We start from the raw sequence: 15,905 nt of genomic DNA, 5'->3' as shown, positions 1-15,905 counted from the left end.
GCTGCTGGCATTTTCTAGAATTATTAGTTTTCTTGGTGCTCTGGGTACAAAGTTGCACACATTTTGAGAATCTGCTCCCGACTTTATCTTTTCTAGAAGCCCTTTTATTTTTTGTAAGTGATATTGACAGTTTCTCAGAACCTCATAGTGAAACACCCCTATCTCCAGCCAAAACAGCTTTATTGAGCTCAAGAATCAGATCTCCAACTGCCTGCTGTCTCCCCGCTTGAACGTTCTAAAGATGTTCTAAGACATTCCAAAGTTCACGCGTATTAAAAGAGCAAAGTGTGCCTCCCTATGTATGCCTCCTCCAGGTGGCACCACGCCGACCCCTGCAATGTCCCTGCAGGGGTCTGCCCACACCACACGCCTCCCCGCCACCACCACCGACAGACTGCCAACCTCCCTACAACCAGCTCTCTCCTCCACAAGTGAACGTTCACACACGAGCCAGGATGATCCTTTAAAGAAGCGACTCTAAAATCAGTACTCCTCTGTCTCTCGCCTAAGCCTAGTGTAAAACCTAAGCTCTCTGAACACGGTCTGGCTGCTTTCTTCACCCCCAATTCTCGCACCGTCCTGTGTTCCCTGTCCTGCCACCGTGACCCGGCCACCAAGGTCTTCCAATACATTTAGGTGTTAGATAGTAAAGAGTATCTCTAGATACTCCTCTTTCTCAGCCCAGCATCTTCAAACGTGCTCTTTACTCAAACTTCAGCCTGAGAAGCGGCGGCTTCTCATCCTTCAAGCTTCAACTTTTCATCCTTAGGCTGTAACCAATAACTTTACCTAAACAGGCGCCCCCCTCCCGGTAACGACCCATCCTGACACTGTAGTATCAACTTGACAGCATTTCCCCCCGATTATGCCTTTCCTTGTGAGCTTACCACTCTACTACTGGTCTTGTGTCACTAGGGCTGACAGTTCACGGGGCCTGACCTCATGTCTTGACGCCAGTGACTGGAAGAGTGCCACACGTTCTAGACTTTAACAACTAAGTGAGGGAGTCAATGAGTGAGTACAATTGTCTCCCCAGCTAACTGCTGCTCGGCCTTCAGGTAACAAACAGTTTAGAGTCACCTTGTCACGGACGGCTTGCTGAGTCAGGCCCCCTTCCACACTCCGTGTTTTCTTTTCTTTTTCTTGCTTGAACGCTCTGATCACATCTCTAATGACATTTAACATGTACATTTTTGTTCATCGCCTATCTCCTCCTCTGTAAGTCCCATGAGAACAATGTATTTGTGTGCCTTATTCCTCACAAGAGCCCACAAAGTAGAGTGCCTGACAAACTGATACTCAGTGACTTATTCATCAAAAATTTGCTGAATGAACCTAATTAAAACTTAGGAATTTTTCTTCTCTTTATTACATCGTTAGAAACTAAAGAATGCTCAGTTTCTCAACAAAAATGGCTTTTTCAAAATTTCGTGAATAATGAACATCATAAGCAAAAACACATTAGAGGGGTTTATCATTTCCTATAATGCCTAAGTTTTTAATCTTTTGGGGAATGATTTTACCAATTAACATCTGCGCACTTACAATGTGCAAATCACTTCAATACACACATTATAATCTCATTTACTTCTCACGATAACCCTATTGTTACCATTTTATAGGAAGAGGTATGGAGGCTTAGAGAATTGACTTGGAGAATGTGATGCAATTTATAGATTTTTTTCCCCTGAAAAGTACGCACAAGCACACATACACGATTGTACTTATAACTCTACAGAGGTTCCGCAGACTTCCTAGAGTTACCTACAACCAAACCCCCAGAGCTGAGATCTCTGATAAAGACCTTCTGACTCACAGATGCCTTCTTTCTACATGAATGGGCAATGCTTCCACTTTCTTGTTTCCTATCTTTGTTTCAGTTCTTACGAGCTCTGCAGGTGTTTCAAATGTATCATGCAGATTTGTTTTATGTCATTTCATATGCGACTGAAGCAGCTTTTGTGAGGATACCTAGAGATCACTCTGCAGAATGAAGTCCCTTTTATGATGTTGATAATTTTGAAAGCCTAGATTTTTATTATGAGACACACTGGGTTGACATTTCTTCCTGTAACATAAACTCACTTATAATTATTAGATTAGAATATATTAAAAGTCCTGCACAGCTGCCAACAACACCCATGGGCCATTTCTCCCTAAAGAAACTGTAACCGCCTTTTTGCGTAAGAAAGAAGAATCATTTTTCCTGGTTTCCAAAACTTGAGTGTTGTTTGTTTTTGTAACGGTACCTCTTCTCAAAATTCAGAGTTAATGCAAAGACAGGCCTTATCTTACTTCTCACATGTACCAAAAACAAGAACGCTGAAGATACCATGCCACATCTATTTATACAAACCAAACCGTTAAGAGTTCACATACACGCATCAGGCAACCTGAGGGCCAAGTCCTCTCCTTTCCCAACACAAACAACAGGCAGCGAAGGAGCCCTCCTTACCTGTCGCGGTCTGCACTGCCCTCTCGCCGGAAGGCAGTGGCTCCTTCCTGTGAGGCCGAGTGAGCGAAGTGTCCTGTGCAGAAAACAGTCCAGGACTGTCAGCTAGTCTCTTCCGGCCGCTGGAGTTCGGGTTGGGGACTCGGCAGCTGCCTATTGCACTTGTGAAAAGGTTTGTATGCTCATCGCTGCTGGCCGGGTCAGAGCTGGGAGTGAACCCTCCCAGGGATAAGCTCGGAGAACTCTCTGAACAGTCGATCTGTAAAGGTGTTTGCAATCCCAAAGCCAGTGGACTAGATTCTGAAGGCTCTCGGTGGACCCACTGTTCTTCTCGATTTATTAAGCTTTTCGAAGGAGAGAGATGAGGGCAGGACATATGACATCGGTGCTTTTCCTTATGCTTATATCGCTCTCCAACGGTTTCCTTCCCAAATCGATAGCGTTTCAAGGACTCCAAAACAGATCTGGAAGAGCCGGCGTCCATGGAAACCTGGGGTTGCTCAGAAGAGCGGTGTTCTCTGTGCTTGTGACGGTGCCTATGTTTGTGCTCGACCATCCAACCATAGGCCATCTCGGGAGGGACGCTAGGGTAGGTGCTCATGGAAAGGAGAGGAGTCCTGCTGGTCGTGAGAAAGGCCTCCTGTCGCAGTAGCTTATGCTTTTTCTTATGGTATTTGGTGGGGTTGAGAAGTAAGTGACCAGCATGCATGTAGGAAGGAGGTGGAAGCGGAGGAGTGAAAGAAGGAGACGGAGGAGGGTAGAGAGTGGGGGGGTACCTTCCATAGTAACCTAGTCCCAGGGGAGTGGCTGTAAGGGGTGACGGAGAGTAAGGCATGCCGTAGGACGGATAGAATCCTGTACCGGAAAGAGGAAAACTAAGGCTGTGCATGAAGGGCATTTCGGCCATTGCCTCCCTCATCTTAGGGGGTCTCCCTCTCTTCTTTTTTAAGTCAGGTTTTCGAATGTAGTGCAAAGGGTCCAAGGGGAAAGAAGGATGTGTATAGAAGCTATTAAAGTTGATGCGAAAAATAGTGGGCAGCAGGTCTCGGGGGATAAAATGATGACTTCGATGGGTGATTCGAATTTCACTCAGACGACTTATCAGTTCCTCCAGATCTGCAATAAAGTCTGGATCCTGTCTGCTTCGGAGCTGGGGGTATTTCTTTTTCCGTTTTCGTTTCTGCCTCTTCGTCTTGTCATAGCTGAGGTAATCGTGATTCCTGCGCTTACATTTGTGTTTATGTTTTTCTTTAAGACTGCTCAGGACTGTAGAGGTTTCAGGGGGAATCAGAGAAACATGCTCAAAAGAATGCCGCCTCTTTTTCTGTCCACAAAACTTCTCTGCTCTGTCCGAAGTGCTGTTATTGTCGGTTCCGATTCCACTATCGCTGGGAATGGTCTCGTCGCTGTGAGACTCACTAATGGGAGAAGGAGTGGCCTCCTTCAGGGAGGTGAGTTCACTTAAGTGGGAGGGAGAATTCGGCAACAAAGTAGGAGGAGACAGTCGCCTCCTCCCCTTCGAGGCCTTCTTCATTGCAAGCGTCTGGATCATACTGCCCTGTCTGGAGTGTAAATGCAGATACGGCACTGAACTGGGTTCCACGAAGCCCGCGTCACTGCTCACAGGGCTCTGACCCCCACTAGTCCCAGAAGACTGGGAGCACACAGGTGACGGGAGAATCTCTGACCCACTAGCAGAGGAGGGCAGCAAAGGGGGAAGGATCTGTCCCAATGCCGAGCCAGCTGCCTGCTGAGCAGTTTGCTCAAGGACAGCAAGGCTGGGAGGGCTGCCAGAAAGAATGCCGTTTAAGACCGTTTTTGGTTTTCGACCCCTTCTCTTTCCTATGTAAATGGTTCCTTTCTTGCTGACGTTTATCTGCTGGCCCAATTTAGAGCCAAACGTGGCGGCAAGACTGGACACTGTATTATGGAGTTTGGATTGCACTTTCCCTTTACTACTTGATTCTACGGAGCTTGACAGAATCTGATTCAGCAGTTTCTTCCTCTTCAAAGTCTTCATTTTATTTATTTTGCGGATAATTGTTTTCATTAGCTGTCCGTTGTTTCTCTTGGTCATTTTTTTATCTGGATCCCTCTCTAGGTCACTCATGCTGCAGACAGCGGGCCTATGCCTGTCGTCCAGATCGTCTGGGTCCTGAAGCTGATCCTCACTCTCAAAGAAATCACTGCTGCTCCGATGGTTATCGCTTTCAGACTCCAGCTTGCTTGGACTCTCGGTGGCAACAAACGGAGCCACGGATAGTACAGGCGGCTTCATCTTGACTGGTGACCTCATCTGCCTCTTCGGTCTGCCTCTCTTTTTCGGAAAAGGAGACACAGAGAGACTTTGCTTGAAGGAAGGAATTTCGATTTCTGGCTGTAAGATCGGGGGTTCCTGTTCTTCCTTAGACTGCAAAGAAAACACTTTAGAGGCAGGGATTTTTAAAGTCCTCTTAGGTGGCCCTTCCAGTTGAGGCATCTCCTTAGCTTTAGGTCTTCCCCTCTTGGGCTTATAAATGTCAGACAAAAGGTCACTAGACACACACATACTGGAGGAGAGCTTGTGAGTAGCAAAAGCCTTGTGAGCGGGTTTTTCGCTATCAGTTAGGAGAGCAAGAGACGGGGCCGTGGACTTGCTCAGCTTTGGCAATCGGCGTTTCAGGAAGTCATGATCTACAAACGAAGATGGTCCGATGTTTTTCATAAACTTGGCTGGCTCAGAATTACTACCTGATAGCGAGCTACAGGCAACATTCTTAAAAAGCTCTGATCTTTCTAACTCTAGCCCTTTGGGAGACCGGCACGTGCTTCTCGCCACCACTTTAGTCCACCGAGGTTTCCTTCCTTTCCGTTTTTTCAATGGTTTCGACTGCAAACTCGTGCCTAGGCTTTCAGCCACTTGGCAGTGTTTGTCCGACGCACCTACTGCACCAAGTTTTAGAAAGGGCTTGTTACTAAATAAACTAGTGAAGTTAACAACCGAAGGGGTAATTGCGTGAATACTGGAGTCGGAAGTCAAACTTGGCTTTTTTCCCAGGGAAGAGCTTATTCTTGGAATATCTAGATGCGCGGTTTTTGAATCAGTTAGCTCTTTATCAATCCCTTTACATTCGATGTTCATGCTGTGACCCACGGACCTATGACCAATGTTCAAGTGGGTACTTTCAGGAGTAAACTGGTTCTTTCCAACAGATTCAGAAATTTCTTCCATTAATTCTGTGGAAGGACTTAAAAGCAATGGATTAGGGGCCAGCTGTGAAGTTTCAGGGGGACTTCTGGTTAGAGGGTTGACAGATACGGTGGGCGATGGGGACGGGAGACTGCTCTCTCCTACTGCACTGAACGGGGATTTTGCTGTGGATGCGTCTGAAGCAGCTCCCATCTGAAAGTCCGGAGAAGTGCAGTACACGGGAGGTTGCTTTTCATGCTTTGAGGTTTCATAAGGCCCCCTGTCACTGGATGAGAAACTGTCTTGCTGAATGCATGTTCCTTCGCTGAACATTTCTTTCTCCAAATTGATGATTTCTTTTCGAACTGAGAACTTTTCCAATATGCTTTCTTTACTCTGCCGTATAACATTCTTCTCAAAAGTTTTGCTGGTGGTGCTGTCTTTCAGGGATTCAGAAAGTTCCTGACTTTCATGACTACTGATGTTTGTACTACAAGAAGCCTTAAGTGGTTCCTGAGTGGGGAGCAGTGCTTCGGCTTTAAGGTTTATGGCATCTTTACTGACCAGGCCTGCCATAGAGCAACTCACCAGTCTCTTTCCCATGTCCTTGTTAACTAATCCCATTGCTGAATTTGCTACAATCTTCTTTGCACAGTCCTTGGCCACTAGGCCGACAGTAGAACTCAATTTCTTTCCCAAGTCTTTATTAACCAGCCCAACCACAGTGCCAAGTCCTAACTTCTTTCCAGAGTCCTTGTTCACTAACCCTGGAACAATCCCAATTCCTAGCTTCTTTCCTGAATCCTTGCTCAGCAGTCCTACTGTAGTGACAGTTCCTGGCTTTCTGCCTAAGTCTTTATTAATGAACACCGCCGTAGTGCCCGTTCCTAGTTTTTTCACAGAGTCCTTATTGACCAATCCTACTGTTGCATTAAACACTGGCTTTTTCCCAGGATCTTTAGTTACCAATCCAACTGCTGTGCTGATGGCTGGTTTTTTTATTAAGTCCTTATGTAGTATTCCAGCTACAGAGCCAACGCCTGCTTTCCGGATCAAATCTTTGCTAACCAATCCCGCAGCAGTGCCAGTTCCCAACTTCTTCGGTTTAGTCTTGGAAGACTTAGAGGGAGGGCAAGTTGCGATGAGCTGTGCCAACTTCTCTGTTACACTCGTTCCTCCATTAAGTAATGCTCGGTCCTTTAAATCAGGCTCCCGGCTCCCAACAAGAGTAGATGATGTTGCATTAATGTAATCTGTCATTTCTGAGTGTACTGGAGACAGCTTCTTCGACAAAGGACTGTTTTCTCCCTGTGAATGAAGACGGATGCCTTCTTCGGATTGGCATTCAATGGCTGCAACATCACCTGCTTTCTTGTACAACTTTGAAGGGTCCTAAAATTTGAACAAGAAACAGGTTTCAGAGAGAGTAAACCTTGCATCACACTTCGGTTTAGCATTAAAACTGAACAACCTGGCTGATCACATATCAGATAAAACATAGGCAAGAGTGCTTTATTTAAAAAGGTTTATTTAAAAACCTAACTAATGTTAAACACCATGTCACCATATAGGAGTTCCTCTGCTGCTGTATCAGAGGCTAGCAAAACGTTACCTGTGCTGACTCTCAACCACACACACTTATATATTACTCAACATTTAAAAATAACCTGATTTTTTTTGACATTGTTTGAAAATGGCAAATTAGCAATCTACTCTTACCTTACTTTAGACTGAACATTTGCATACAAACATCCTATTTTTAAAAAGATAAGTATTGTTAGTTACAATAACCAATGGCACTCTTTTAAAATTAATAGTTCACTGGGGCGCCTGGGTGGCTCAGTCGGTTAGCTACCCGACTTTGGCTCAGGTCATGATCTCCCGGTTCGTGAGTTTAAGCCCTGCGTGGGCCTCCCTGCTTTCAGCGCAGAGCCCGCTTTGGATCCTCTGTCTCACCCTCTCTTTGCCCCTCCCCCGCACGCATTCGCTCTCAAAAATAAATACACGTTAAAAAATATATACTTAAAATAAAATAATTGTTCACTGCCTACCTCCTTCATTGACAGCAAAGATTTCAAACCAGTGCTGTACAACCCCTAACCTACTTCCACTCCTTTAACTCATTCTCAATTATAGTTTATTTTTATTTTTTCAATGTTCATTTATTTTTAAGAGAAAGAGCGCAAGTAGGGGAGGGGCAGAGAGAGAAGGAGACACAGAATCCGAAGCAGGCTCCAGGCTCTGAGCCGTCAGCACAGAGTCTGATGCAGGGCTTGAACCCACGAACCGAGCCCAAGTTGGACGCTTAACCGACTGAGCCACCCAGGTGCCCCTCAGTTATAGTTTTGAAAGAACAGTCAAGTTCTCTCTTAATGTGAGAGGAATAAAAAAGACAGTAAAATACATTCACATTTTCTATACAATGCACTTTTATATAACATTTAGGGGGCATCTGGGTGGCTCAGTTGGTTGAGCATCTGACTCTTGATTTTGGTTCAGGTCATGATCATGAGTTCGAGCCCCAAGTCAGGCTCTGTGCTGACAGTGAAGAACCTGCTTGGGATTCTCTCTCTCTCCTTTGCTGTCTGCCCCTTCTGTGCACATGCTTTCTTCCTCTATCTCTCTCTCAAAATAAATAAATAAACTTGAATAAAAAGATTTGTATCACATTTTGGAGTTGGAAGTAACTTTTAAGTCATTAACATAAATTGTTACCCAATTCAGGAATTCTCACCATACACTTCACAAGTGAATTAATTACTTCACACAACAATCTGTTTTACTTTTGGATAACAATTAAAGAGTTCTTTTTTTTTTAGAAAAGCAAAGCTGGAGGCATCCCGATTCTGGACTTTAAGCTACATTACAAAGCTGCAGTGATCAAGACAGTATGGTACTTGCACAAAAACAGACACATAGATCAACGGAACAGAAAAGAAAACCCAGAAACGGAACCACAACTATAGAAGTCAACTAATCTTCAACAAAGCAGGAAAGAATAACGAATGGAAAAAAAGACAGTCTCTTCAGCAAATGGTGTCGGAAAAAACTGGACAGCAACATGCAGAAGAATGAACCTGGACCACTTTCTTAGACCGCACACAAAAGGAAATTCAAAATGGATGAAAGACCTAACCACGAGACAGGAAACCATCAACATCCTAGAAGAACACAGGCAGCAACCTCTTTGACCTCCGCCGCAGCAACTTCTTACTAGACACGTCACTGGAGGCAAGGGAAACAAAGGCAAAAATGAACTATTGGGACCTCATCAAGATAAAAACCTTCTGCACAGCAAAGGAAACAATCAACCAAACTACAGAATGGGAAAAGATATTTGCAAATGACATATGTGATAAAGGGTTAGTATCCAAAATCGAGAAGAACTTCTCAAACTCAACACCCAAAAAACAAATAATCCAATTAAGAAATGGGCAGAAGACATGAATAGACACTTTTCCGAAGAAGACAGCCAGATGGCTAACATGCAGGAAAAGATGCTCAACATCACTCATCAGGGAAATACAAATCAAAACCACAAGGAGATACCACCTTGCGCTTGTCAGAATGGCTAACATTAACAACTCAGGCAACAACAGATGTTGGGAGAGGATGCAGAGAAAAGGGAAACACTCATACACTGTTGATGGATGTGCAAACTGGTGCAGCCACTCTGGAAAACAGTCTGCAGGCTCCTCAAAACATTAAAAATAGAACTACCCTACAACCCAGCAATTACACTACTGGGTATTTATCCAAAGGATACAAAAGTACAGATTTGAAGGGGTACACATGCTCCCCAATGTTTATAGCAGCATTATGAACAACAGTCAAATTATGGAAAGAGTCCAATTGTCCAATGACTGATGAATGGATAAAGAGGTGGTATTTGTATGTATGTGTCTATATATTAAAATATACACATATATAAACTTATAAATATATACATACAATGGAATATTACACAGCCATCAAAAAGAATAAAAGACTAGAATCTTGGGGCGCCTGGGTGGCTCAGCCAGTTAAACGTCTGACTCGTGATCTTAGTTCAGGTCTCGATCTCAGGGCCATGACTAAGCTGTGTGTGTACTTAAAAAAAAAATAATAATAACTGAATCTTGCCATTTGCAATGATGTGGATGGACTAGAGTGTATTATGTACGCTAAGCAAAGCAAGTCAGTCAAAGACAAATACCATATGATTTCTTCCATATGTAGAATTTAGGAAACAAAACAGATGAACATATGGGAAGGGGGAGAAAGAGAGAAAGATAAGAGACTCTTAATGATAGAAAACAAACTGAGGGTTACAGACTGAGGGAGGGGGGTGGGGGGATGGGATAGATGGGTGAGGGCACATTAAGAGGAACACTGGGTGTTGTATGTAAGTGATGAATCACTGAATTCTACTCCTGACACCAATATTACACAATATGTTAATTAACTAGAATTTAAATAAAAATTTTGGGGAAAAAAAGTCTAAAGAAGTAAAAAAGATTTATTTAAATCAAAAATATGAACTTCATCTGACACTGTCAGGGAAAACAAATAATTTTTCTCCCATGTTTCAACATAGATTTTCTTGAACAACTGAAGTATAATTGATGTAAAGAGTTCTTTTTAACCATGAAATAAAAATGAAAGACTTGAACAAATGGAAATACATACTGTGTTTGTGGATAGGAAGACATAAGATGACAATTTTCCCAAAACAAATTTATAAATTTAATGCTATCCCAATAAAAATACCACCAAAATTTCACTCAGGAGTAAGAAAAAATATAAAATTCTTTTGAAAAATTAGACAAGCAAGAATAACTAGCAAAATCTTAAAAAGAAGAAAAGCAGGGGTACAACTGTACCAAATGTAAAATTATTTTTTAAAGCTTCTATCGTTAAACAGTACAGAACTTAACACACAAAAAGACCGAAGAACCAATGGAAGAGGGCGAACAACAAAAAACAAATTCAAGCATACCCAGACATGTACCACATGTAAAATGGTGTAATTTCTATAGAAGGGAAATGGGTAATAACTAGAATACCATATGCATTTAACTACAGGAACCCCACCAGTAGGAGATCAAATCCCTACTGGATTAGATTTTTGCCAAGATACGCTGGCAAAAATAGAACAGCTGCAGAAAACTATAAAATGTACCACTACTTTTTAAGATTTTAAGTAATCTCTATATCCAACGTGGGGCTCAAACTCACAACTCTAAGGTCAACAGTTATACTTGACTGAGCCAGCCAGGCACCCCCTACCACCATTTTAATAGCAAAACTCTAAAATAATTATCTACAGGAGAGTGGCTGATTAAACCAAAGGAATGTGTATAAGAGAGTACTATGAAACTGCAAAAAAAAAAAAAAAAAAACAAAAAAAAAAAAAACACAGCCCCAAAAAACAAGACCCCCAAAAAAGGAGAGACCAACCAACTGCTGTGTGATCCTCTTTAAGAATACGATGTTAAGGGGCGCCTGGGTGGCGCAGTCGGTTAAGCCTCCGACTTCAGCCAGGTCACAATCTCGCGGTCCGTGAGTTCGAGCCCCGCGTCAGGCTCTGGGCTGATGGCTCGGAGCCTGGAGCCTGTTTCCGATGCTGTGTCTCCCTCTCTTTCTGCCCCTCCCCCGTTCATGCTCTGTTTCTCTCTGTCCCAAAAATAAATAAAAAACGTTGAAAAAAAAAATTAAAAAAAAAAAAGAATACGATGTTAAATGAAAGAAAGAATTAGAACAGTGGCTATAAATATACCACCTTACATATAAAGAGGAATATGAATATATACACGTATCTGATCACATTAAACATGGAAGGAAAAAACCGAAAGATTAATAAAAACGGTGACCTACAAGGGGAGGAAAGAGGCCTAGATGTCAGACTTCTCTGCATCTACTTATGGTTCTGACTTTGCAATTAAGTACTTTAAGTATTTAAGAAACAAAATTATATATATAGAAAAATATTCCAAATCTCTAAATATTGAAAACAATGTAAACAAATATATCTATCAAATTAAGTACATAGCTACATGGAAGACGATTATTTTGAATTACTTTAAAACAGTCTTTGGACAATACATTTTAAAGACAAAATGATATCCACAAGAAATCTTAAATTCCATCCAGGGAGACTGATATTAGTGGTAATATTGGTATAATTACTTTGAACCTAGATAGATGGATAATTGATAGATATATAGATCAAATATGTTACTATGTGAATGTCATTAGGAACCAATTTTTTTTTTTTTTAACGTTTATTTATTTTTGAGACAGAGAGAGACAGAGCATGAACGGGGGAGGGTCAGAGAGAGGGAGACACAGAATCTGAAACAGGCTCCAGGCTCTGAGTGGTCAGCACAGAGCCCGACGCAGGGCTCGAACTCACAGACCGCGAGATCATGACCTGAGCCGAAGTCGGCCGCCTAACCGACTGAGCCACCCAGGCGCCCCTAGGAACCAAATTTTTGTAAGAAAAAAAAGGAGACACAATATAAAACCAAAGAGATTAAAACCCCTATAATTTCAAGTTGAAATATTAGAAACGTACAAAGTCTTTAACACACACCCACACTTTCCCCCTTATCTCTATCAAACTGCCTAAATAACAATGAAAATCCAGTAGCAATGAACACCTCTAATACCCAGGACTGTGGTCTCTACCTATCACTTCCCAGTAAAAGGGGAGGAACCAGGGTTCCCTGAAGAACAGACTACATCCAAGTATTAGATAGGAAATGTAGCACAAGAGGATCCTAGTGATGGACGTAAATAGATCTCTGAACTTGTACTAGTCACTCTACTCTTTAATTTGAAATTTACCACAATGAAATGTGTTTATTAAAATAAGTTCTTCCTAAGGGGCGCCTGGGTGGCTCAGTCTGTTGAACATCTGACTTCAGCTCAGGTCATGATCTTGTGGTCCGTGGGTTTGAGCCCTGTGTTGGGCTCTGTGCTGACAGCCTGGAGCCTGCTTTGGATCCTGAATCCCTCTCTCTGCCCCTCCCCCGCTCATGCTCTGTGTCTCTCTCCCTCAAAAATAAATCAACATTAAAAAAAAAAAAAATTAAAGTAAGTTCTTCCTAAGAGTGATGTAGAATCTGCCTTTCTGCAACTATCACTGACTGGTCTGAGTCTCACCTTCTCAAATCACATAGAATAAGTCTCATTGCTCTGCTTTCCAGCAGCTTTTCACCCATGTGATCTCAACCACACAGTCAACCTTCTGCCCCAAATGGCTTCACTTCTTTCTGGTCATTTTCTGACGGACGCGTTTCAGTTTCTCAACACTCCTCTTTACTTTATGGCAACTAAAGGAGAACACAATTCCACCAATAGGTGATCACCTCAGAATTAAGGAAACTTAATTATCTCTTTTGGACTAGACTCTTACAATTTTGCCCAAGGGGAAAATGGACTTTTTTTTGACAGTCTCCTGTACAATTTATAAATACTAAGCTTGTGATTAAACAAACCCCTTACATTTTCCTCCCATTTTACTAAGAAACAATAGGCTCATTCTGTACGTTCATAGTTACTTTTGAAAACTTAACAATTAAGAGGCTTTATAAAGTACTTTGAAATATATTTGTATCTGAAAACTACATTTCTTTTTTATTTTGTTTTTTATTTTTTAAAATTTACATCCAAATTAGTTAGCATATAGTGCAACAATGATTTCAGGAGTAGATTCCCTAGTGCCCCTCCCCCATTTAGCCCATCCCCCCTCCCACAGCCCCTCCAGCAACCCTCAGTTTGTTCTCCGTGTTTATGAGTCTCTTCTGTTTTGTCCCCCTCCCTGCTTTTATATTCTTTTTGTTTCCCTTCCCTTATGTTCATCTGTGTTGTCTCTTCAAGTCCTCATATAAGTAAAGTCATATAATATTTATCTTTCTCTAATTTCAGTTAGCTAATTTCACTAATAATACCCTCCAGTTCCATCCACGTAGCTGCAAATGGCAAGATTTCATTCTTTTTGATTGCCGAGTAATACTCCATTGTATATATACACCACATTTCCTTTATCCATTCATCTGTCGATGGACATTGGGCTCTTTCCATACTTCGGCTATTGTGGATAGTGCTGCTATAAACATGGGGGTGCATGTGTCCCTTCAAAACAGCACACCTGTATCCCATGGATAAATACTCAGTAGTGCAAATGCTGGGTCGTGGGGTAGTTCTATTTTTAGTTTCTTGAGGAACCCCCATACTGTTTTCTAGAGTGGCGGCACCAGCTTGCATCCCCAGAAAACTACAACATTTCTAATGTTAAAACTTACCTGTAAAAATCCATCTTGTACAAACTGAGACTATGTACAGTGAAGTGGATAAAGTTAACAACAGTGAACGGAAGGAGCCAGAACAAATGTTTATACTATATAGTCCCATTCAGGAGGCCCCGGGGGGCTCAGTTGGTAAAGTGTCTGACTCTTGATTTCGGATCAGGTCACGATCTCACGGATTGGGAGTTTGAGCCCCACGTCAGGCTCTGTGCTGACAGCGTGGAGCCTGCTTGGGATTCTCTCTCTCCCTCTCTCTGCCCCTTCCCTGCTCATGCAACTCCCTCTAAATACATACGTAAACTTAAAAAAAAAAAAAAAAAAAAGTCAGGAAAACAGTCCCCCGTGGTATGAGGCAGCGTGGCGTGGGCGGCAGTGAAAGGGAAGGAGCATTAGAGGGTTTGACAGGTGCTGGCAGTGTTGTAGCTCTTAAACTGAACACTGGCCAGAGGGGGTACTGTGGACTGTGAAGATCCACTGAGCTGTCACACGATTTATGTGTGTTTATACTTCAACAAAAGTCATTTTAAAAATTCTGCCTAAAGTGGAGACATATACAGTTCCCATATCCTGCTAAAGGACTGTACTCAAAAGTCTGGGTTTTTGTGTCTGTCAGAAATATTAACTAAAATCAGCCTAAAACACTATCCCACAGTAAACGGTCAATGATGAAAAGAGAAGAAAAAAGATATACGCAGATAATTTAGTTTTGGTTTCAAAGATCTCTTCTTCCAAATTCTGCCGCTGGATAAAGTGAGTCAATGAGATTATATTAATAAGACAATGCAAAACTACCTACGGTGCTGGTGGTAGTAGTCTCTTACATTCCTAAGAACCTTTTAAAATGACAATTGGTCATAAGAAGGGTCATTTTTAACAGAGTATATTATATGTTGGGCAACAAAAAGGATATCTTATCAAAACGTCCCATTAGGCATATAATGTTTTTCAACACAAAAATAGCTTTACTCCAAATATAAAGTTAGGCTTATTTTAAAAAGTGACAAAAGTACTACCATCCATGGATAAACACTTTTACATTTCAGATCTTTCCATCACATGCACAAAAACACATGTACATCCTTGTATAAAAATGGTCCAGGGGCGCCTGGGTGGCGCAGTCGGTTAAGCGTCCGACTTCAGCCAGGTCACGATCTCGCGGTCCGTGAGTTCGAGCCCCGCGTCGGGCTCTGGGCTGATGGCTCAGAGCCTGGAGCCTGTTTCCGATTCTGTGTCTCCCTCTCTCTCTGCCCCTCGCCCGTTCATGCTCTGTCTCTCTCTGTCCCAAAAATAAATAATTGTAAAAAAAAAAATTAATTAAAAAAAAAAAAAAAAAAAGGTCCAAAATGCTTTTTGTTTTGTACCTTGGTTAACTTAAATGCTACAAGAAGACACCTTTCTGTGCAAACAAATCACGAATTAGACTACTGATTCAACGGTTTCACAACAGTCTGCAGTTTATTAAATCAACCTACTTGCTGCTTTTAAAATAACTTCTGGTTATTTATTATTATAAATAGTATATGATAAACATCCAATTACATAAATCTTTGCTATTGTCCGATTATTTCCCTCAGAGAATTGTTAGGTCTAAAGGTATAATATATAGAATAGTTACACATGTTGACCAGCTATGCACCAAAGGGGGGAAAAATTATTTCAAAGGGAAAAAAAAAGTTCATTACAAAAATCCAGAATGGGGGTGTCTGGGTGGCTCAGTCGGTTAAACATCTGACTTCAGCTCAGGTCATGATCTCGCGGTCCGTGAGTTCGAGCCCCGCATCGGGCTCTATGCTGACAGCTCAGAGCCTGGAGCCTGTTTCAGATTCTGTGTCTCCCTCTCTCTGACCCTCCCTCTCTCGTGCTCTCTCTCTCTCAAAAATAAACATAAAAAAACCCAAACAAACACAGAATGTATAAAACAATACATTTCTACAACTCAAGATAATACTTTATGATGTGTGATATTCCATACTGTTAGGCAATGCTTCTTAGA

At 42.1% G+C, this 15,905-nt stretch overlaps 1 protein-coding gene across 7 annotated transcripts in view; it reads right to left on the bottom strand.

Moving 5' to 3' along the window:
- The window catches only part of ASH1L (ASH1 like histone lysine methyltransferase), a 193,164-nt gene that overhangs the window by 122,311 nt on the left and 54,948 nt on the right, over positions 1–15,905 (bottom strand). For all 7 annotated transcript variants that reach the window (XM_040452711.1, XM_040452706.1, XM_040452707.1 and 4 more), the window contains exon 3: positions 2,456–7,013. In XM_040452711.1, coding sequence (XP_040308645.1) covers positions 2,456–7,013 — 4,558 coding nt within the window. The remainder of the gene's footprint in view (positions 1–2,455; positions 7,014–15,905) is intronic.

This window comes from Herpailurus yagouaroundi, unplaced genomic scaffold, assembly GCF_014898765.1.
Source record: "Herpailurus yagouaroundi ecotype Mexico unplaced genomic scaffold, PumYag 207, whole genome shotgun sequence".
Classification (NCBI taxonomy): Eukaryota; Metazoa; Chordata; class Mammalia; order Carnivora; family Felidae; genus Herpailurus; species Herpailurus yagouaroundi.
Note: the sequence above shows the minus strand (reverse complement) of the source record. Positions and strands in the feature narration are given on the sequence as shown.